The sequence below is a fragment of the Pavona decussata genome, unplaced genomic scaffold, assembly GCF_977016875.1.
Source record: "Pavona decussata unplaced genomic scaffold, jaPavDecu1.1 SCAFFOLD_114, whole genome shotgun sequence".
Lineage (NCBI taxonomy): Eukaryota > Metazoa > Cnidaria > Anthozoa > Scleractinia > Agariciidae > Pavona > Pavona decussata.
Window position 1 is genome coordinate 3174476 of NW_028145528.1, and position 22963 is coordinate 3197438.

Sequence of the window (22963 nt, forward strand, 5' to 3'; positions counted from 1 at the left end):
ATATATCAAATGATGCATTGACGTCACACAGGTAGGGGTGAGTGGGTCCCCTCCCTCACGATATAAGCGACAAGAATGGATTTTGATTGGCCTGCCTTTGTTGAAGACAATCAGAACAATACATCCCGAGTAGGAGAGGGGAGAGTTTAATGAATAAATTAATGTACCGATTTGTAGCTACTACGAAGAAAAAAAAAAAGAAATCGACCCGTTTTAAGACACGGCATGCCCCCTCGGGGCATCCCGCGTAAAAAGAAATCGACCCGTTTTAAGACACGGTATGCCCCCTCAGGGCATCCCGCGTAATTAATGTACCGATTTGTGACTACGAGGAAGAAAAAAAAAAAAGAAAGAAATCGACCCGTTTTTAGACACGGTATGCCCCCTCAGGGCATCCCGCGTAAAAAGAAATCGACCCGTTTTTAGACACGGTATGCCCCCTTAGGGCATCCCGCGTATAAAAGAAATCGACCCGTTTTTAGACACGGTATGCCCCCTCAGGGCATCCCGCGTAAAAAAAGAAATCGACCCGTTTTTAGACACGGTATGCCCCTTCAGGGCATCCCGCGTAAAAAGAGGACAATGAATGAAGATAATGCGGGGAGAAGAGGAAGCGGGGAAACTATTGTTTTATCTAAGAGGAGGGTACGATGTGGTATAGGGAGACAATACTCTGGTCTTAGAAGGAAAGGTGACTGATAAAACTTAAAAAAAAAGAGAGAAAATAATATTCAAAAACCGCTATGGTCTCAGCAATCATTCTATCGCTGTGGCTACTTTAATTTGAACGAATTTTGAATCTCCTCCAGTACACACATACCCATGCACGAAAAAGGTATTCAACAATAATCCGAAGTATTTCCGCACTAGCAGATGTCATTTAATAGTAACTGCAGGTTTCTCATGCTCACAAAAAAAGCAAAGGAATATGCCGTACCTCTAAGGCCTTTATTCGATTCACCAATGATGATGATGATGATGATGATGATGATGACGATAATGGTGATGGTGATGATGATGATGATGATGATGATGATAATGATGATGATGATTTTAGGGCTTATTCAGGCATATATGAGTTTCGCGAGCGCGAGGACGAGCAACGCTTGCGGAATGCTAGTCACGCAGATTTCTCCCCCTCGGCCCCTTCCGACTAAACTAGACGGTCCTCGTTGGCGGTAGCCTCCCACGCAGTCGTTTTGAGGGGACTCGGGGAGGAGTTAATACGAGTCCCCTAAAAACGACTGCGTGGGAGGCTAATCGTAGACATCTCGACGGCGCGGGCAGATGGTCTGATTGTTATTCGACTCATCCTTTCAGAATATCAAATTCCATCAATGTAAAGACTTTTGTTCTTGGGTCATCGTAGGTTGATCAGAAATATCACCGCTGTTTGTATTCCATCAATGTAAAATGCAGGCATTGGAACGGTAAGTGCTCATTCAAATATATTATATCCGCAGTGTAGCCGTTAAAGATAATATTATAGCCAGCCTTGCATTAAAATGAAAGCATGATTTTCTCTACCGGCTCTGATATCTCAGTTCTGTTTATGATATATAGTCTAGGGCCTGCAAATTGAAAACACAGATACCTTGTTCTTCAGCTTTTAGAATTCTCGTCTTCGCTTGTCCAGCTCAATGTAAGTGCCTGTCACGACATTTTATTGACAGTGAGGATGAGATGCAGCTTTGACAAACCTAGGATTTATAAAAACTGCGACTTTTGCGCAACTTTTCTGAACCAAAGGCGTTTTTACGCAAGTCGATTAGTAATATAATGAAACATTATCGCCTGTTGGGGGTTTCAGATGCATTTTGATATGAAATATTTACTGATTTCGTTTCGTATCCTTCGCATTGTTGACGCTGGCGTACCGAGGAAAGCGTGACATAACACCTGAACGTTTCATTTTTTTGTTTGCGATCGGTGATCACCTACTAGGAAAGAAATTATTTTTTATAGGGATAAACCCATCAACACATGAGATTTTGTTTCCGAATAACAACTTAGTTTTATTCCAACAGATCTGAAACATAAACAATAAATTTATTTTAAACTTATTTTAAAACTTGTCCTTGCGTGACCACTGCCATTTTTGAAAAAAAAAAAAAATTAAAATTCCCTATGTGTTTACTTCCGTCAACGCTTGGATTTTAAATTACCCAAGCTGGATCTTTTATATATTGCACTACATGTATAGAGCTTTCCTAAAGTATAATACTTGCTTCAAATTTCGATGTACCAGGAGACGATATTTGTCCGCAAAGTTTCCACAATTTCAAGTGTCAACAAAAATGCTGAAAATAGGAATCTTCGGACTTTGAAAACTGCATGTAAATAAGAATCCTCCAGCAATATTTTCATAAGACCGTATTCTCAGAAGGATGCCTAACTTAATTTCAAAAGCTCGTTTTAATATGCTAAGCCGTCTTCCTTCCCGAGCGATTTGAAAATGCACCAAATCTCGTCAAAATTTAACGCCGGCTGCGCCGCGATCACGGCATTTCACATTATGCCGGAATTCTCGAAAACGAAAAATCTTTGGAAAGTTTTAATGTTATTTTCGTAAATAGTTCTCTAAAGGGATTCTTCTGACAAAATACGAGGAAATCCGAAATTTCAGTTTTGACCGCGAGTTCTCGATATTCTCAGGCAGCCGCTCTTAAATAAATACTGTTATTACTATTATTATTATTATTATTATTGTCGGAGACTTAATGACTTCGTGTGCGCGCGTGACAGTTGTTTGAAATAAGTCTAGACATCAAGAGACAATGAACATTTTGGTGACAGACATTTGATTGACCTTTTTTGATTATCACCTAGCAACGACCAATCAGATTCCTAATGTACCCGTGTAAAACCAAGCGTTTTTTTGTGTGTGTTCAGAGTAGCTCTTACACGCCTGTTGTAAAAGTGAATACTGATACGTGAACCAGAAGAGATTAAAAAAAGAGTGGTACAATCGACTCTACTGTTTGTCGTAGTTATAAGTTCGGGAAGAAACCCTAGTGGACGGGGCTAAGTTCTCAACACGTGGCACCTCCGACGGGACTACTGAAGAAGGAATAAGGACCAGTTTGTAAGTATTATTAGTCCTGATTTCTTGCTGTCCGAGTGAAGAACGAAGAAATGGAGGCGACCGAAGCAAGTTTGGACATCAAGTTCACCCAGCTAAAAATGACTATCGGAAAAACGAACACTGTTCTAGAAGCAGAAAACCCAGAAGCCATTGAGAGACATCTTTCGTCTTTACGGTCCCTCACTACTGAAATAAATCGAATGCGTCTGGAATTGGAAGCGACAAAAATCGGAAAGAAAGAAGAGATTACAGACATCGAGGCTTGGAACACTGAGATCGACGCACAACTGGGAAAAGCGGACTGCGAAGTAGAGAAAGCGCGCACATGGATCGAAGAACGAAAAAGAGAAGCGCAAGCGATTGCCCAAGAAGAGCAACTGAAGTTTCATAAAACGAAGCTAGAGATGCAGGCAGAGATCCAAACTGCGCCACACCCCCAACAAGCCACGACACCTAGCGCGGGCATACAAGGGAAATTACCGAAACTGGTGATTACAAAATTTGACGGAAGCTTCATGGACTGGCCGCGATTCTGGGGACAGTTCTCGGAAACGATTGACAAAACAAGTGTATCAGCGATTACCAAGTTTTCGTATTTAAGAGAACTCTTGGACACTAAGGCGAAGCGCTCAATCGAAGCACTGCCCTTCACTTCCGAAGGATACAATAGGGCGAAGAGTATCCTACAAGAGAAATACGGAAAGGAGTCCGAGATAGTCAAGGCCTACACGAAAGAAATCTTGGATCTGCCCACAGCACCGAACGCGAGTCCGAAGAAAATCTGCGAATTTGGCGAGAAGCTAACATATTGTGTACAAGCGTTGCAGACAATGAAGAAACTCGAGCAAGTGAATGGGGCGGTGTCCATGACGCTAGACAAGTTGCCAGCAATCCGGGGAGATCTGGTCCGGACCGATCCAGACTGGGAGAAATGGGACTTCCCACAACTGTCCGAAGCTCTTCGTCTGTGGATAACAAGAAATCCAGTTGACACAAGCCAACGCGAACGTGAGCAAGAACAACAACAAGTGAAAAGGAACATACGCCCCCCGATACGCCCTTCAAGAATTTTTCATGCGCGACGCGACGCCGACTCGAAGCCCCGCTGTTGGCCTTGCGTTTACTGCGGTGAAGATCACAGAGCCGCCGAATGTACTAAAATAGCAAGTGTCGCTGATCGAAGACAAATTCTCTTAAACAAGCGCCTGTGTTTTAATTGTACCCTAGGAAACCATCGCGCCATCTATTGTCCCAGCAGATCCGGCTGTCAACAATGCCACAAGCGTCACCACACGTCCATTTGTGAAACGCCCACCCAGGAGTCTAATCAACCAACGCCTGCAAGAGGAGTCGCCTTGACAACAAACCAAACCGGCGAAGGTCTGTTCCCTGTGATTGTGATTGAAGTCAATGGTATCAAGTGCCGAGCGCTTATCGATTCTGGAGCTGGGAGCTCGTACGTATCAGCGAAACTGATCGAATTACTTCGCGTGAAGCCCACTGAAGTCCAGACGAAAACGATAGATATGCTAATGACCTCAAAAGTTGCCAAACTCGAAGTCTACGATCTCCAGTTACAAGCTGTCAACCATCAGTTCTCGCTGTCAGTCAAAGCGACCAAAGTAGACAAGACAGAACTGTTGTCCATTGGAAACCCCAATTATCGCGCGCTAATTGCCAAGTACTCGCATTTGAAAGGTGTTAATGTAAACGATGATGACACAAAAGCGTCTCTACCAGTTCATGTGGTGCTTGGCAGCGAGGAGTACGCTAGAATTAAAACTGAAACAAAGCCGAGAATCGGGCAAGAAAATGACCCAATCGCGGAACTCACTAAGTTCGGATGGTTCCTAATGTCCCCGGGAACGGAGTTTGACAAGAACACCATGCTGCTCACCCAGACAAGTCAAAGCAACTATGAAGAACTGTGCAGGCTGGACGTTTTGGGATTGCGTGACATGCCAGATCATGACCAGTCAATGGTGTTTGACGAGTTTAAAGAACGTTTGACGCGCTCGCCAGAGGGCTGGTACGAGACCACCCTCCCGTGGAAAGCTAACCACACAGAATTGCCCTCGAACAAGGAAGGGAGCTTAAAACGACTCAAGAATCTTAGCAGAAAACTTCAGCGCGATGGATTAACGGAACAATACGACGCGATAATTCAAGAGCAGCTGACAGAAGGCGTCATCGAAAAGGCACCCCCTATCTCACCTGCACAACCACTGAAAGAATTTTACATCCCTCACAAGAGCGTAATACGCAAGTCCGCCGAAACTACAAAGATGCGAATCGTCTATGACGCCTCCGCTCGAGCGACACCCGATGCACCATCACTGAACGATTGCCTGTACCCAGGACCTGCACTGCAAAACAAACTATGGGACGTACTCATCCAGCAGAGAGCCTACCCAGTAGTCTTAGCGGGGGACATTAAGAAAGCTTTCTTACAAATCCGGATTCACGAGATTGAACGAGATGCACTCCGTTTCCATTGGCAAGCTGATCTCAACTCCGACGTGCAGACATACCGATTCACGAGAGTACTCTTCGGGCTCGCCCCCTCGCCCTTTCTACTAGGCGGGGTTCTTGAATGTCATCTCGACACCTGGGCTGAGAAATACCCGGAGGAGGCAGAGCGACTACGCCGAAGCTTCTACGTCGATGACCTGTTGACAGGCGGTCAAGATGTAAAACAAGCACAAACACGCAAGAAACTCGCGCAAGAGATCATGAGCGACGCTACATTTGAGCTTCACAAGTGGCACTCAAACTATCCTCAGCTAGAAGGCAATCCTCAACCTACACAAGGAGAAGACAGCTCCCAACCTGAAACAAGTGAAGATCAGTCCTATGCCAAACAGCAATTATTAAACAAGCCAAGTGAAACTAAGCTGTTGGGTGTGAAGTGGAACAAATCTGAAGATACTATCTCCGTGCAGTTCCCAAGTGAAAGTAGCGCACCGACAAAACGTGAAATCCTATCCAAACTAGCGAAAGTCTATGACCCCCTCGGTCTAGCGTCCCCTACTACGCTGCAAGGGAAACAAATATATCGTGAAGCGTGCGACTACAAAGTATCTTGGGACGCAACTATCCCAGAGAATCTCCGCACACGCTGGCAGAAGTGGGAGCAGTCACTTCCGGCGGAAGTAACCACACGAAGAGCATTAGCACTGTACCAGCAACCGGTTAATTCAGTTGAGTTGCATGTCTTTGGAGATGCGTCAACCCATGGGGTCGGAGCAGTAGTGTACTCAGTCGTACGTCAAGAAGACGGAATCACTCAAACCCTTGTTACAGCGAAATCAAGATTAGCCAAGAAGGAACTAAGCGTCCCAAGGTTGGAGTTGGTCAGCGCACACATGGCTACCAATTTAGTTGCAAACGTGAGAAACGCACTGAGAGACCTACCTGAGCCCACGGTCTACGGTTGGTTGGACAGCACCGTCGCCCTCCACTGGATTGTAGGAAATGGCCAGTACCGACAGTTTGTCGCCAACCGCGTGCAGAAGATAAGACAACACTCACAGATCCAGTGGAGGCATGTGCCCACTACTGACAACCCAGCAGACCTGGCGAGCCGAGGAGGCCAGGTTGCCAATGCAGAGCTCTGGTGGAATGGACCGACGTGGCTACGTGATCCTGAAATGTGGCCAGAGAATCCAGTCACAATGAAAACTCAAGCGTCAGAAGAAGAGGCGAAAGTAATTAGAGAAGTGCTTAGCCTAGCAAATGAAAAGCCTAAACAAGAACGAAACGTGTTCGTCGAACTACTCGAGCGCCATGACCTCCGTCGAACTCTGCGCTCCAAGCTTGGGTGCGACGTTTCACAACTCACAGAGCACGCAAAGGACCTCTAACAAATGAAGACTTACAAGAGACGAGGAATTGGTGGATCAAAAGAGTCCAGTCCCAAGACACACAGAAGCCTCACTTTCAACAGACCAGGCGTACGCTCAACCTCGTTCCAAATGCCGACGGAGTGCTAGAATGTCATGGCAGAATCCAAGGACAGTACCCAGTCTATTTGCCAGCCGACAGCCTATTCACCAGGAAACTTGTACAGCGGATTCACGCCGAGACCTTACATGGGGGCGTGTCCCTCACCATGGCAGCGATCCGTGAAGAATACTGGATCCCAACTCTGAGACAGATAGTGAAGTCTGTGCGATCTGCGTGTTGGGGCTGTAAACGCTTCAGAGTGTTACCTTTAACAGTACCACCCCCTGGACCACTACCCACAGACCGTACTCATGGTGGAGCAGCATTTGAGGTCATCGGAACCGACTTCGCAGGACCAATCTACTACAAACTGAACCAGAAACGAGAAGGGAAAGCATACTTGGTGATATTCTCGTGCAGTCTATCAAGAGCGGTACACCTAGAGCTGGTTCTCAACCTGGAAACTAGTACGCCTCATAGCCAGACGAGGACGCCCGACTGTCATTTACTCTGATAATGGCAGCACATTTGTCAAGGCAGCCAAGTGGTTAAGGCAAGTACGAAGTGACGAGCAGTTTCAAGGCTTCCTTGAGTCCCATGACATACAGTGGAAATTCAATCTCAGCCGCGCCCCTTGGTGGGGCGGCCAATTTGAACGCTTAATCGGTATCGTCAAGACAACGATGTACAAGGTGATAGGGGGAGCTACCCTGTCCTGGAATGAACTAACTGAAGTGCTCCTTGATGTAGAGACTCAAGTCAACCGTCGCCCACTCAGTTACGTTGAAGACGATGTAGAGTTACCGATCCTGACACCAGCCAGTTTTATGTTCCAGCGAACTAACCAGCTTCCTGAGGAACAGACCTGGAGAATTGAAGACACGAATTTGCGGAAACGAGCCAAATTCTTGCAGACTTGCAAAAATCACATGTGGAACCGATGGCAGCGTGAATACCTGAGAGCCTTGAGAGAGCGCCATAACCTTGTCCACAAGACAGCTAACTACCAAGTCAGAGTTGGCGACACAGTGTTAGTGCGATCTGACACCAAGAATCGCGGAAAATGGCCACTAGCGGTTGTCCAGCAGACTTATCCAGGACGTGACGGCCACATCCGTGCAGTGCAGCTGAGAACAAGTAAAGGAGTCTTAGAGCGTCCTGTTCAGCACCTCTATCCCCTAGAGTTGCAGTGTGAGCCCACAGTTCCAGCAGAAGCAGAACAGCAGTTGAACTCTGACGCGCCAATTTTCAGACCGAGAAGAGCCGCTGCGGCTGCGGCAGCTGAGAGAATCAAAGAAATTGCGGATGATGAAGAAACTGAACAATTATGAACTTGAAAAAAGTGATTGGTAGCAAATTTTTTGATTTGACTTTTTCCTCGTTTTGGAATCGTCTTATAGTTTTCTTTAAGTCTCCTAAGTAAATGCACCCTTGCATACAATGCTGCATGGGGGAGTGTGTCGGAGACTTAATGACTTCGTGTGCGCGCGTGACAGTTGTTTGAAATAAGTCTAGACATCAAGAGACAATGAACATTTTGGTGACAGACATTTGATTGACCTTTTTTGATTATCACCTAGCAACGACCAATCAGATTCCTAATGTACCCGTGTAAAACCAAGCGTTTTTTTGTGTGTGTTCAGAGTAGCTCTTACACGCCTGTTGTAAAAGTGAATACTGATACGTGAACCAGAAGAGATTAAAAAAAGAGTGGTACAATCGACTCTACTGTTTGTCGTAGTTATAAGTTCGGGAAGAAACCCTAGTGGACGGGGCTAAGTTCTCAACATTATTATTATTATTATTATTATTATTATTATTATTATAAGTCCATTCATTGGTTCTATTATTTACGATTTGTAAGAGCAATGGTAACCGTAGCTTCGTTTTAGGTTTTCAACTAAAAGTTTCGCGTAAGGTGTTCAAAAGATCTTTAAGGCCCTCTATTTGTTTGTTGCTGTGTTGTCACACCAGGCGTTAGAATTAGTTACCCTATCATGCTCGTTACTAAAAAGAAAATAATTCAGTAAAAAAAAGCCGACAGTGGTTATTCAAGGAAATATTTCAATTATTGTCCTAGACTCGAATAAGGTCAATCAACGTAGCGTTTTAGAAGTGTTGTTCTAAGTAAATAAAACTCTCGTACTGAGTTCCGTTCTGTAACTCCTTTTTCAACTGAGAGCATTCAATAAGATAAATCAACAGCTTGTTAAGTTTGTATATTGTCGTTTACCTGTTAGCCTTTTTCGGATTCGCTCCGTTCTGTCTATGAATAGTCAAAATTTTCAGGCATGAGTACTTAAGCGAGTTCTATGTCAACTGTAAATTACCCGGCACGAGCCGTTCATTAACACTTATGAAACTCATTACTTGTTCCTAACTTCTACGCACTCCGAGATCTTTTAATTGAGGACAGTTTGAATAGACCAGGTTTTCCTTGATTAACTGACGAGTGTTTTTGATAGTAAAATTTTGGTATGAAAACTAAGTTTTTGATCTTCTGCTCGTTATTCAACTGAGTACTGCAGCGTCCACGGTAATTCTGACTCAGGTTAGCATTCTTATGATGGCACACCTACTATATTATAGACGCATGTACAAATCATATCTAAGGTGGCTTACTATAGTTTTTGTACTACGCGAGCGTAATATGCGCGCTCTCCGAAGACGAAATTGCACACTTTTTGGGCATTTGAATTTTTTATTCTCTATTGTATTTATTGTGCTAAAAAAAATCCAAGAAAACTCCTATTAGCGTTTTTCTTAAGTTTAATTCAAGGCCCTCTTTCACCCTTGAAAACTGTAGTAAGCCACCTTAAGCAACTCAGCATGTAACACTTTTGGGGGCGGATGACAACCTCAACTGCTAGGCGAACTTATGTCAGTCCTAACTCGAAAATAAGCTGCTGTTTAATGGAACCAAAAGTCAAGTTGTCCCTGTTTAAATTCTACTCGGTCCAGTTGTGGCTAGCCCTTGGTACCTCAAGGAAGTGATGACCCTTCCCCGCAAGCGAGTTTTCCGTTTTAGTTTATCATTCCCAAGAATTTTCTCAGATCTGGAAGTCTTGAATTGAAGCACACAACCCCGCAACATCCCCGTTCGCTTAGACTGGAAAAATCTCCAGTCACAGACCCATTTAATCGCCACGTTTCCTTCTCAAGTACCTTGTCACGAATGACTAGTTGGTGGAAAAATTTGATTATTGTCGTCGAAAATGTCTTAAAAACCGAGACAACACACAGCATACCGATCGCGCACAAAGCTGTGTTGAGAAATTTAAGCCAATTCGTTTTTGATTAAGCACTGAAGGATTTCGTGTTGGAAACAGCTTACCACCGATTTCATTGATACGCGACCCTCTAATAAAAACTCCGGCGAGTATTTAGCGATTCTCTTCCGTCAATCATGCGCTCCTTATAAGGTGTTATAGGAATGCCGCTCTTGTTTTTCAAAAATATGCCGGCCACTTTGTAGCCTGTTCGTTCGACATGGTTTCTTCTTATTCTTCTAGTTTACGTTGACGACTGGTGTTTTTGTTCGTGCAGGGGTTGAGCGCGATCGCTATAGCAAGACTTCTGAAAGTGGGGTTGACATTTGTGAAGAAAATTCGGAAAAAATACAGAAATACCTCCACGGTTGATTACCCAGCCCGGACGGGAAAAGCAAGACAAATGGATAAATAAACGAGCTTGCAGTAGATGACATTGATCGCCTTTTATCATTTACAGCACGTGACGTATTGTTTATAAGGAGAGTAATCGAGCAATATCCAGGAGTGTACGAAGATGAATACAGGAATGGCTCAGTTCAGTACTCAAGAGGAAAGACAGTGTGGCTTCCATCAATCGATACTCAACCCCTGCAAGAGTAAATACACCAGTCGCTAACGTAAACTTGAAGAATAAGAAGCAACCATGTCGACCGAACAGGCTACACAGTGGCCGCCATATTTTTTGAAAATAAGAGCGGCATTCCTGTAACACCATATAAGGAGCGCATGATTGACGGAAGCGAATCGCCAAATGCTCGCGGAAGTTTTTATTCGAGGGTCGCGTATCAATGAAATCGGTCGGTAAGATGCTTTCGATGGGTATGGAATGGACAAATGAAACATACTCTTAGAAGATTTAACGCTTGAATTGGATTACCGAACTTTCGATGCAATTTTTACACAAAAATGTAAATTATACATTTGTGCGGAAGGGTACTTTCGTATTAAGTAACACAAATGATCAGCTACAATAAAACTTATAAAGGAACCGTTACATGTTATCCACCATATAGCCATCAAGCGAACGCTGTGTGTAGCATCAATAATAAACGCACAATAATTTCGAGATTTGAGCCCACGACAAAACATTCGTCAGTTAATTTCAGTAGCAAGACAGGAAAAACAAATTTCGCTCAGTAGAATTAACGCCGAACACGAAAGGAACTCCCACTTATTGAAATTCTTCGCGTAACACCTGCTTCGACCATTGCACAGTTAAGGAAATGGATGCAGACCAATTTTTAACTCGCTAGACGGTATTGACTCTTTTGGAGGCAACAAGACTCAAAACAGTTAATGACAGTAAAAAAAGAGGGCACACGGAAATTTATAGACTACCAACTGAAGATGCATGCTAGCCTGAGATGTAGCTGGCCTGAATCGAAAATGCTGTCTCTACGGCGTACTGATACCAGGGGCACCCAACGTATCGTTTCGGTAAATTATCTGTTCGGAACTGTCTTTAATCCCCTCCGATTTTCTTAAGAAAATTTTCACCTCAAACTCTTGTGATATGAGAAATTTAATGCCTCTTGTTTTCGGATAAAAAAAACAAAAAAACAATAAAAATGTCGTTTTGGGAAAAAGGCCAAGGTTTTCGGGAAATGGGCAAAAAAAAAAGCCCTAGTAAATTCGAGACGACTCAAGTTCCCCTAGAATGACCGAAAAGATAAAAATTTTATTGCACCGCCTAAAATTAACCTACAGAGCTTTAAAAGCACCCCAGATGACCTAAACTGCGTTTTAAAGCATTTCAGAGAAAACTATCGTTGCGTGCTCCTGTGATACTGGCATCAAGTTAAACCATTGTTCAGAAACCAATTCCGGCTCAGGCACACCGCTGAAGTACACCTGAGGCACCAAGACCATACTGCATCATAGCCACAGCTTAGTGTCTTGGTTTTCCGATCATAGTTTATGCCAAGTTAAGCTTGTGAGGAAAACCAACTGGCCTGACGACTTTATACACATACTAACCAAGGCATTAGCTAGTATTTATTGTATCTGATCTGTATCTTGACTGCTTGTGTGGCTATAAACAAACGCATGAATGCTTCAGTTTGCAATCTGTTGGTAAGATAAATAAAAATTTCCCCATATAGCTTGTTAGGCAGAGTAACAAAACAAATAGCCAATTTCCTCTTCGGAATGGACGTGACTGAAAGTAACTTAGAAGAAATTTGCCGCAAGGCAGTCGCATAAAATAATCTTTGCGAAGTTTAACAAAAACTTAATAAATACGAAGGATATCAATTAAAGCAAATCACTCAAGAATCAGTTGGTTTCTAAATTCGCGTGGGGTGGTCGCATGGAATATATAATAATCAGTAATAAATATATGCGCATTAAGCGAACTGTCTTGCAGCGCGGCGACTGCAGGACAAGTGCTGAAGGCATTTAATGAATTTTTTATCAATTCATTCACCAAGAAAGCGGGATAAAACTCTGCATGAGCAAGCAGGTGAAGGTGTAATATATTTTGCCTTTTTGAATGCCTCTACCGGTAAAGCTTAAAATAGAAACCGATGACTAAAGGCTAAGTACTTTTAATTTGTTTCTCAACAAAAAATGGCTTTTATCTTGTCACGGAATCAAAACAAGCAAAATCCCAAGGGTAATCTGTATTTGCTGACCTACCCTCCTTTATCTGCTTCATCCGCAGCACAGTGAAGTAGCACAGAACTTACTGCACCTGAGTAATCCGCTTCTCGTGCAAAAGACTATGGCTGAAAATAGCGTTGAAAAATACGGCTTTATGACCGAGGAAACAGGCTCACGGAGAGGAGCGCAAACAATTCAACGCAGAAACCGAAAATCGTCGTGGATTGTTCTGGCTTGCATTGTCAGCGTCGTCGCTCTGTTTGCCATTGGATTTCTTGTGGGATATTTCGCTCGGCGACTTCACAGCAAATCCTGCGACCTGGAGGCTAAAGTTGCTGAACAGAAAAGCGACTTTGGAGAGTTTCATGCGATGTTTAAAGAGTCGATTAGTGCGGAAAAGCTGGAAGACTTGATGAGGTGAAGCAACAATTATGTTATTATAAATAAAGGCAGATTGCTGTTAAGTAATTTGTTGAAGTCTGTGTGTTAAAACACATCAGTGAAAAAATGAAAAGATGAAAAATTTCGTTTGACCTAATTTTGTCTAAATAGACTAAAAAACGTCTTCGATAATCGCCAAAATTTTCCACAGCAAAAGGAAATCCATAGCAAAAGGAATCTACGTGAAATACAGGTCTGGAAGGTCACAGGTACACGATGATATCTTCTTTCTCAGCCGGAATCACGACCTGTCTTGTATGTTTTATTACTAAACAAAGAGCTAAAGTACTTTAGTAACTCTAACTTGACAATGTTTTACTTTAAAACAGGTAGCATTTTTATTCTCTTAATTTCAAATTTTCCTTAACAGTATGGTAGTAAGGGGGCAGCGTTCAGTCTCACAAGTCATATATATCATAGTCGAAATATTTTCGTGCGTAAGAGATTAAAAGTGACATGATCGTAAAGATTAAGGATTAACAGTGGCTTGGCAATTGTAATAAAGCTAAAGACTCCTGACGTTTAGAGATTAGTGGTAAAGTCGGTAAAGGACTTGCCGCATGTCTGGGGGCTAGACCCGGGGGGGGGGGGGGTACTCCTCGGAATTCTTGGTGGGGGTGTGCCGCCCGGGTCTTCAAATCCCGACCCTATTTCAGACCTAAACATGCCATTTTCCACACCCTTTTTCAGACCTGACCTCTAAAATTCATACCCATTTTCAGACCTGATAATTATGCATCAGTGCCGAACGGAAGTTGACGGAAGGAGTAAAAGTAAGCTGGAATGACATAGTTTATCTATTTCTTTTTCTCGCTGTCAGTTAGTCGTTCCAGTTACGTACTGAGAAGAAAAATATGTTTGTAAGCTTTCGTAAATGTTCCCGGCCCCAAAAACCCGACCCGATTTCAGACTGTAATTGTCAAAATCTATACCCGTTTTCAGACCAAAACGGCCCAAAAACCATACCCTTTGGGGCGGCACATACCTATATACCTTATATAGGGGAGTACCCCCCCCCCCCGGGGGGGGCTAGAGGCCCGGCAAAATTAGAGGGGTGTCTTTCTCATTATCTTAGACCAGACGTTTTACAAAGGACAGCTAAAAGTAACCAGCAATTCTGGTCGGAATTACAGCGCAAAGTGACGATGAACGCTGCTTGCGGCAAAAGAAAGCAGTTTCTGGCTTATCTTTGAGAAATCGCAGGAGTTTGTTGGTTATCACCCTCTCCCCTCTTGTATTGCATAACAGATACTTTTTCGGTGTCTACAGTAGCCAAGCTCGTCAGAGAATATTAATTCGCCTCAAAGAATGCTTTTTTTCAACAGTAGGTGACTTTTTCCCTGAATTGCATTAGCTCTTTGGTCACTGAACGTAAATATTATACATGTTTCGTTGTAGACATGTAAACAGTCCTTTCCGTCGTAAATCATTTCCTTCGTTTAATCATTTCACATTGCTGCCCAGGGGGAGAGTAGCCAAACATAATTACCAAAAGACGGTGCAGACGGAAATCGGAAAAACAAAAACACCACCGTGGTAATATTTCACTGCCGGCTTCCAGTTTTTCATGTACTATCTCTGTTAAGGCTTTTTAACCAAATTCCTAAATCTGGTAATTAGGCCCGAATAGGTAAAAAGGATGAATTTTGTCCATTTTTTCGCATCCAGTGCTTGGTTTCCCGCCAAACTTTCAACGCATGCGTGACCTTTGTACTATGGCGCAAGACAGATCACGACAGCCAAAATATTGAACGAAGCACGCTCACGTTTGATTAAAAAGAAGGTACATTTATAGAATTTTTTTAAGGGCAAGTTGTTAAGGACCAGTTGTTGAATCAACTCAGTCCATCTACAAACATTTCAACAATGTAATAAACCAACTAACAATGACAACAGCTCGCAAATAACTAGACAGAACGCTGATAAGGGTTCCCTTCAGTGCTCAATATAGCATTTTAAAAGTCAGCTAGTCAAAATATGCACGGGTAGTCTCAAAAATAGCCATCGGGGACACATTGCTGGTAAGTGGTTGCATTGTTATCGGCATCACGGGGAGAATTTACTTTATAGGACAAACGCTCTAATTCGAATTTATTTTTTAAAAGGGAATTTTCCTCTCAGCCTCACATTGCTGGATCTCCAAGACAGCGCGATCTTGCAGATGAACTTGCCACTCGTTGGACAGAGTTTGGATTTGACAAAGTGGAGAAACCCGAGTACAACGTGCTGCTTTCATTTCCACAAACAGACAAACCCAATACGGTCACTTTAATGGAGGGCGGTAAAGTCATATATAACATAACAGGGAAAATAAAGGTAAGAAAGCGTTTCACCAGTTATATTGTTTGCTTACAAAACAAACTGATGGTGCCTCTCCCAACATCTCATAAAATCTCGTCGTACGCAGTTCACATACATTTAGTTTACTCATGATAGTTAGTAACCCTTCAGTTGCTAAAGTGCCTAAGTACGTAAATTATGATCGTCCTGGTGAGTGTAGTCCTGTGCAGGACTGTTTGAGGTGGCATTGACTGACGTTTCGACAACCCGAGCGAAAGTCATCTTCAAAGTCAAGTAAATTGTGGGGCGTCAGTAGATAGTATAAATGTCTCTGGTTGTTGACCTCAGTGATTGGTCAACGAAGTCGAGATGTTATTGGGCGTTTGTCAGTAAGCCGTGATGTTATTGGCTGTGCCTAACTTCTTTGCTATGTCGTGTGATAGGTTAAGACAAAAACTCAACCAATTTCTGAAGCAGCAAGAACGAAGTCACAAAATGATTTGTTCCCACGTGCAAGTTCCGCCAGTGATGTAAATAACATGCATTTTTCTCAAGGTCTGGTTGTTTCTTGTTTGGGCTTTTTTGTGGTCCTTGTTTGACAACGACCAGGTCAGCCTTATCATTTTAACTCTTCATTTTACAACATCCATTCCAACATTCCACAGGTAATAAACTTTTCTAACTGATTTTTTAAAAGAGTGGCGTACTCTTTGACAAATTACAGGGCAAACGCGAATTACTTTTGATATTGAATTGAAAACCGCTTTGAAAATCGTTTTTCGATGCTGGAGCTTGCAGCCTCTGTTGTCCAATCGTCGCCCTTCTTCTTACATTCTTATCTGACCTTCGAACAGTTCAAAGGCCCTTGAAACACCTCATTTCCACTTTCTTCATTCCTTCCTCAGATATCACCGGGACCAAACAGCTCTGATACTTTTGACCATTACCCTTACTTGGCTTATGCGCACAATGGCACAATTGAAGCGGATCTTATCTACGCTAACTATGGTAGAGATGACGACTTTCAAAAGCTTTCAGAAATGAACGTAACTGTCCGAGGAAACATTGTCATCATCCGCTCACGAAATGTAAGTTTCACATAACCCTTTCTCTCAGGAAAAAACAAACAAATAAACGAAAAAAAACAAACAAAACAAAACATACGCACAAACAAAAGCACATCAACGAGGACCTTACCATGCACGATTTACCCCTTTAGAACTCTCCATTTTCCCCCACTTTACTTCCTCTTTCTGTATAACGGTTCTCTATAAGTCGCCGTCTTCGAGACAAACAGCATAAATGGTCAACGCGAACCATGTTTACATTTGGTCTTGATAGATGAAAATGTTAAATCGCTTTGTCGGAGCATAACCGCAGTATTTAAAGTTTTAATTCATATCAACTCACATAAGTTGAAAAACACTTTTAGGTTGACATTGCTGAGAAATATGGTGCTGCAGGCGCATTAGTCTACGCCGACCCAAGTTTCTCCGCGCAGCAAGGTTACAATGAAGATCAAGTGTATCCCAATGGATGGTGGCTCCCTTCCAGCGGGGTGCAGGAGGGGTCTATATTGTTTGCTTCCTACGTCGGAGACCCTTTGACGCCAGGTCTTCCTGCTACTAAGGGAATGTACCGTAGATCCGTGAATGAAAGCGATCTCCCAGGGATTCCAGCGCAGGTGATATCGTATGGTGACGCTATGGAACTGCTGCAACGATTGGGAGGTAACTATAAAATTGTATTGCTGACAGTTTCATTTTCGACGGACATTTCGGCAGCCTGATGGGAAGTCATCATCACTTCCGTTTCCACTTATAGTGAACACATTTGTCATAGCAGTTCGGATATTTGGGACTGGTCTGCAGATGTTAGCTAGAGACGTAACTTATCAGTTTAAAGTTTGCCTGTTGGCCAGTTTACTTCGTCTTGACCATTTTCGCTCCCTCCTTTTTTTGTCGTAACAGCAAACTTACCGCGGCGTTTTGGCCAGTTTACTTAATCTGACCATAATCTCTTTTTTCCTTCTTTTGTTGTTGTCATAGAAAACTTACTGCGTACTCAGCATTTTCGTCATTTTAGTGAATCCAGATCGTACATTTTCGATTTGTTAGTAGCAACACAGAAACGACGCAAGAAATAAGCTCAAATTCCAAATAAAAATGCACAAGGAAGATTGAAAGTGCTATGATATATAACATTATGTAGAGCTACATAGACCCTAAGCAAAATGGCTGACAATTTAACATTCCAATTAGCCTTACTACCCTCGTTCTTGAGTCCAAAGATCAACAGAATATTTCACTTGAACGAGGCTAGCCAGGCTAATTTGAATACAGACAAAAGAATATTAAAATGTCAGCCATTTTTGCATCAGGTCTATTGAACTCGTGTTTCTGATGACCGGAGGTGATCTAAGGCGATAATTTGAGCTCCATTATTTGAGATTGGAGAGATTGATGGTTTTATCAACACACCATCCTACACAGCTGTTTTTTTTTTTATTTTTATCTAAGGCACTTCTATCGTATAAAGCTATATTTTGCGGATCTTAGCAACGGCTACTGTAATGGAAAAGAAAATTGGGGGTAACCATGCAGGCCCTTTTCAGAGATTATTAAACCATAATAAATCTTAAAAGCGTCAAAATACAAAACAATGTATGGCGTTTTTGTTTCCAAATTGAAGCGTACTTATCGCTGAAAAATGCTCGGTTACCCCAAATTTTCTTTCTCCCTTTAATAGCCCTTAAGATCTTCTTTTCCCATATAGTTAAAAACCGCGCAACTTCCTTAAGAGCTTAGAAGTTCTCGGACTAAACCGAGATACACGGAACGTTTGCGCAGTAGCCAAAAGAGCCACCGTCCTTAACTTGGAGAAACAACAATAGCATTTTATTAAGGTTACGTTCGGTCAGTCTGTCTCTGTCTAATGTTATTTTAATGTGCGTCTTCATAAATCGTTAGGCACAGAAGCTCCTAAAAAATGGCAAGGTGGGCTAAATATCACATACCATGTTGGTCCAGGCTTTAAAAACAGCAGCGCCAAAATCAGACTGGAAATCAACAACCAGCTGGAAAATAAGACAATTTATAATGTGATCGGCACTATATTTGGCAGTGACGAACCCGATCGATATGTAATCGTTGGTAATCACCGGGACTCGTGGTCCTTCGGGGCGGTCGACGCACTGAGCGGAACTACAGTAACCAATGAAATTGCTCGTGTACTTGGAAAACTACTGAAGAGTGGATGGAGACCACGAAGAACAATTAAGATTTGCAGCTGGGGCGGAGAGGAGTTTAACTTGATCGGATCACATGAATGGGTTGAAGAAAACGCTTACATTTTAACGCAGCGTGCTGTGGCGTACATCAACCTGGACATAGCAGTGTGTGGGAATTACGTGTTAAGAGCAAGGGCAAGCCCTTTGTTTAAACAAATAACTCACAAATGGGCAAAGGAGGTCAAGGATCCTAATAATGTGGAAGGAAGTGACACGATGTACGATATCTGGCTGAAAAAGACTCCGTCTGATACCAACAGCAACGAGCCAATGATCTACAACCTCTTCTCGGCGAGTGACTATGTGTCGTTTTATGAGTACTTAGGGATACCCTGTGGAGACTTTGGATATTGGTTTGGGTACGGTAATAAGTCGTCTTTATATCCTGTTTATCACACTCAGCAAGACACGTTTTATTGGGTGAAAAATTTTGCTGATCAGACATTTGAGGTACACAAAGCAATGACACAGTTTGCGGGTGGCATGGTATTGGATCTCGCAGATCAGCCTCTTCTACCATTTGATATTATGAACTACGCGCTCGCCTTGAACAATTCATTAAAAGTCCTTGCCTCTTCTTCGAAATTCTCAACCCATGGGATATCTTTATCTGCACTTAAAGAAGCAGTTTCTGGTTTCTTAAACGCAAGCAGAAAGTTCGAATCCAGCAAGGCTGAGCCAGCATTACTGAAGAGCCCTTCCAAGTTGCGCATGTTCAATGAGAAGATAGTGGAGGTGGAGAAGGCATTCATTTACCCATATGGACTGCCGGGTAAAACTCAGGCCCGTCACGTGGCCTTCAACTTTGGCTTTCAAAACATTCATCCCCAGAAGGCGACTTTCCCTGGCGTCACAGAAGCATTGCATGTGGCTGAGAAGTCTGGAGACTGGGACCTTGTTCGACAACAATTATCGATAGCAGTTTACAGCGTGCAGAGTGCAACCCGAGTGCTGGAACCTTAAGAACGTTAAAGACGAAATGCGGTGAATAATGAAAACAAAAACAAAAACAAAAATATCTCAGTGACAAGAATGTATCGGTCACATCAGTGTGGATGGTATAGGAAGAAATTAGGTGCAGATGAGATTCAGCAGCTGATTTGAACTTGAGAAATGCTAGATATAGTTACAAAAAATTCACGAGGACAAAAAAAAAAAGAAAGAAATTACTATCGTGAAGGAGATTTGGAAACGTGATCCTAATTATTCTATATTTTGGTGAACTTTTGCTTTGAATTTCTCCTTGTCTGTGAATAGGCTCCCAAGTGGGGTATAGGGAGGAGAGAAAAATCGAGCTCGCCGATTTTTCTTTTCCCGTTGTTTGGGAGCCTGTTCACAGGCTAAATTTCTCCGAGAATTATTGATGGTGTTTTGACAAGCTATGTCAAACACTCGAAAGAGTGTCACATCCGATTTCCAAACATCTCGAAGTTGGTTTAAGTAACCCGTCTGCACCTTGTGTTTTTTGGATCCACTTGTCGTTGTTTGGAGATGGTTTCATGAAACACTCTTTCTTGTGTGTGATATATTACATGTGATTGGTTTACTCTCCTCCTTATAATCATAATAAATTTTAAAAGCGAGAAACCAACTAAATAATATCTTTGTCACACCAATACGTTCAGCGAAAAGCAGTTTCGTGCGCATAGCATGCCCGTTTGAAAAGCGTTTGTTAAGCAGAGGCGTTTGCGTGTTTTTCATCTAGACAAAATGGTCCTTCTTGTGATCCATTATATCAATCTATTGCTCGCACGCCTTCTCAATATGTTAATCATTCGATACCTACAGAATTTAGCTTTTCATTTTCCTCAGCATACAGTAGTTCTCAACAGAGCTGATATGCAAAATATTCGCTCCTCAGCCTACATAGTGCTGGTTGGGAATTCTTAGCGCTAACAAAATACTTGCTGGGAAACGGGTTTTCTGGCTGGTCGGAAATGATTTTTGCAAAGGTCTCTTCCTTCATGACCACAAGGTCCTGGTTTGAAAAATACACAGGCGGTAGCCGGATCGCTGAGTGTTTGCGTGCTTTCAGTGTGCTTTTTGGTCGCTTGTGGCCTGTACTGAATCGATAAAAGCGTCCTGAGCATATCTGCATTTACAGGATTTACAAACTGGCGCCAGTAGGGGTATAGATTATAAGATAGAAGTCGTAACTAGAAAATAACGTTAGAAAATTAATCCAAGGAACCCTCCAGGAGAGTAATAATCGGTGACCTTCTGTACACCAGCTAGCAGTATGCTCTAAGCAGTGAGCTGCAGGAAAACTCATGATGCATTAGGTCCTAGTATTTCCGAGGTCCTTCGTATTTGACACACATTCAGGGATTTAAAAAGAAGAAAAAATACAAGTGACAAACACATATTCAGTTAGGAAAAATAATAATAGCCTAACACCCAGAGACTATGTATCATAATGTACTAATACAAGGAAGCAAGGGAATAACAGCAATTTATAGCAATTTCCAACTTAAAAGTAAACTGACCTCATAAGGTTAAGAAATGTACACAACGCCAAGTGAAACTTTAAAACAAAGTAAGACTGTAATAATTGAGTTATCACATTAAGCGACTACAAACCGGTCACATAATAGAATGAAAAGGAATGAATCCTGCTTATCACTAGGATCAGCGAAGAATGTTTGCGCCCTAGCTACAAGGCGATTGAAGCTACTCAATAGATTTAGCCTCACTCACAATTTTCAATGATTTGTTTAATTCGAAATTGAATAAAATAACTCATGACGTAAGATTCTTTATAATCTGAACGTCAGGTTCAGGTTCAGTATTAAACAAGAAGTTCCCCTATAAAAGGGCAAGCTCCTCCTTCACGTCGTCACACCCTTGTGGGTGTGTAACGCAAATTTAGATACTGTTCATTCGCGCAAGCTGTTGACTCAAGCGTCCTCTGAAAAAATATTCCTCATAATTTCATAACGTCACCACAGCAATATAAGACATCGATTTATAATTCGAATAACAAGATTTTTTTCCCGAAAACTAAGCCTATTTTACCAGTAAAAGTCGTAGAAAATGACGCATGTCGTTTGTCAGTTGTTTACGCTGCGAGGATCGATTGATATCTGAAAGTCAGAATGGCCAGGCCAGGCCCCTTTTATGACCGTAATTTCCTCTTTAAAGATCTTCAATACGCTCCTCTATGTACCCTCAATGTTTACCCATTTCATTGTTCTCCCGGGGAGCGAAAGTTTAGGATAGGAGGGTAGTATAACTCAATAAAATTCACAGTTCGGTTGTGAGTTCCAGTTTGTACCAGTCACTTGAAAGAAAACTGATGCCAAGTCCGAGACACGATTTGTCGCTTGGTTTGCAAGCGTAGCTATAGAATGCATTACTCACTATATGATACTTTCTTTGGATTATCATAAGAACTTTTCACATAAAAAATGTTTTGAGATTCTCATTCGAAAACAAAGGTTGGTTATATAAAGCATTTTCCACTTCCACAAACTCCTGACAAACGACTTTTTCATCACGAAGAGATTTAAAAAATTACATTGTTACAGATTCAGCTTTGAGAAAGTGCACAGGCAAACTCGGAAAAAGGAAATCCGAGTGCTGTTACAGTATCAGGAGTCGAACCTGAGACCTTCCAATTACTAGTTCGGATGCTCCACCACTGAGCAACTGGAGACTCGTGGAAAATAAGGCCATTTCAGTTTTCTTTCGTGACCAGATAATAATGTCATAGAAAAAAACAAAAATTACCACGTTTCTGGCGAAACCCCCTTTATACGTCCCCAGGCTTGGACTGCTTGCACCAAATATATAAATTGCTGATTGATTAGCAAGTTGCCCATTATCATCACGTACACTGATTGAAGAGAAAGCAAACTCAGCTGAAAAGGCCATTTTCATGATGGCATCATTTGACTACAACTACCAGAATTCATTTCGTTTCATTTTCAAATTCAAATTTTGTAATCCCAGATGAGAGCAAAGAACGATGGCACTAAGTAGCACGAGGAAACAAAAATCTGAAGGATTCTGGCAGTTGAGTCAAGGGACGTCATGGCAAAAATGTGCTAT

General features: G+C 42.3%; 3 protein-coding genes across 3 annotated transcripts; all 3 read left to right on the top strand.

Annotated features, from left to right (window-relative positions):
- The first annotated feature begins 1281 nt into the window (after nucleotides 1-1281).
- On the top strand, nucleotides 1282-20079 carry LOC146470233 (putative N-acetylated-alpha-linked acidic dipeptidase). Its single transcript, XM_085122266.1, has 6 exons — nucleotides 1282-1430; nucleotides 12965-13320; nucleotides 15450-15660; nucleotides 16530-16712; nucleotides 17057-17354; nucleotides 18594-20079. The coding sequence occupies exons 2-6, from the start codon at nucleotides 13025-13027 to the stop codon at nucleotides 19874-19876; spliced, it is 2271 nt and encodes a 756-aa protein (XP_084978392.1). The 5' UTR covers nucleotides 1282-1430; nucleotides 12965-13024; the 3' UTR covers nucleotides 19877-20079.
- Nucleotides 3858-7492, top strand: LOC146470234 (uncharacterized). The gene has a single exon (XM_085122243.1). The coding sequence runs from the start codon at nucleotides 3916-3918 to the stop codon at nucleotides 6946-6948; it is 3033 nt and encodes a 1010-aa protein (XP_084978369.1). The 5' UTR covers nucleotides 3858-3915; the 3' UTR covers nucleotides 6949-7492.
- Nucleotides 7714-8361, top strand: LOC146470235 (uncharacterized). Its single transcript, XM_085121920.1, has one exon. It carries the CDS (start codon nucleotides 7714-7716, stop codon nucleotides 8359-8361), a length of 648 nt encoding a protein of 215 aa, XP_084978046.1.
- Nucleotides 20080-22963: the final 2884 nt, after the last annotated feature.

Bases quoted from the DNA above. Each gene is read 5' to 3' on its own strand.
- LOC146470234 (XM_085122243.1), top strand. From the start codon at position 3,916: ATGAAGAAACTCGAGCAAGTGAATGGGGCGGTGTCCATGACGCTAGAC.
- LOC146470235 (XM_085121920.1), top strand. From the start codon at position 7,714: ATGTACAAGGTGATAGGGGGAGCTACCCTGTCCTGGAATGAACTAACT.
- LOC146470233 (XM_085122266.1), top strand. From the start codon at position 13,025: ATGGCTGAAAATAGCGTTGAAAAATACGGCTTTATGACCGAGGAAACA. The intron at 13,321-15,449 runs GTGAAGCAACAA...ATTTTTTAAAAG, and splicing joins AAGCTGGAAGACTTGATGAG to GGAATTTTCCTCTCAGCCTC. The intron at 15,661-16,529 runs GTAAGAAAGCGT...TTCCTTCCTCAG, and splicing joins ACATAACAGGGAAAATAAAG to ATATCACCGGGACCAAACAG.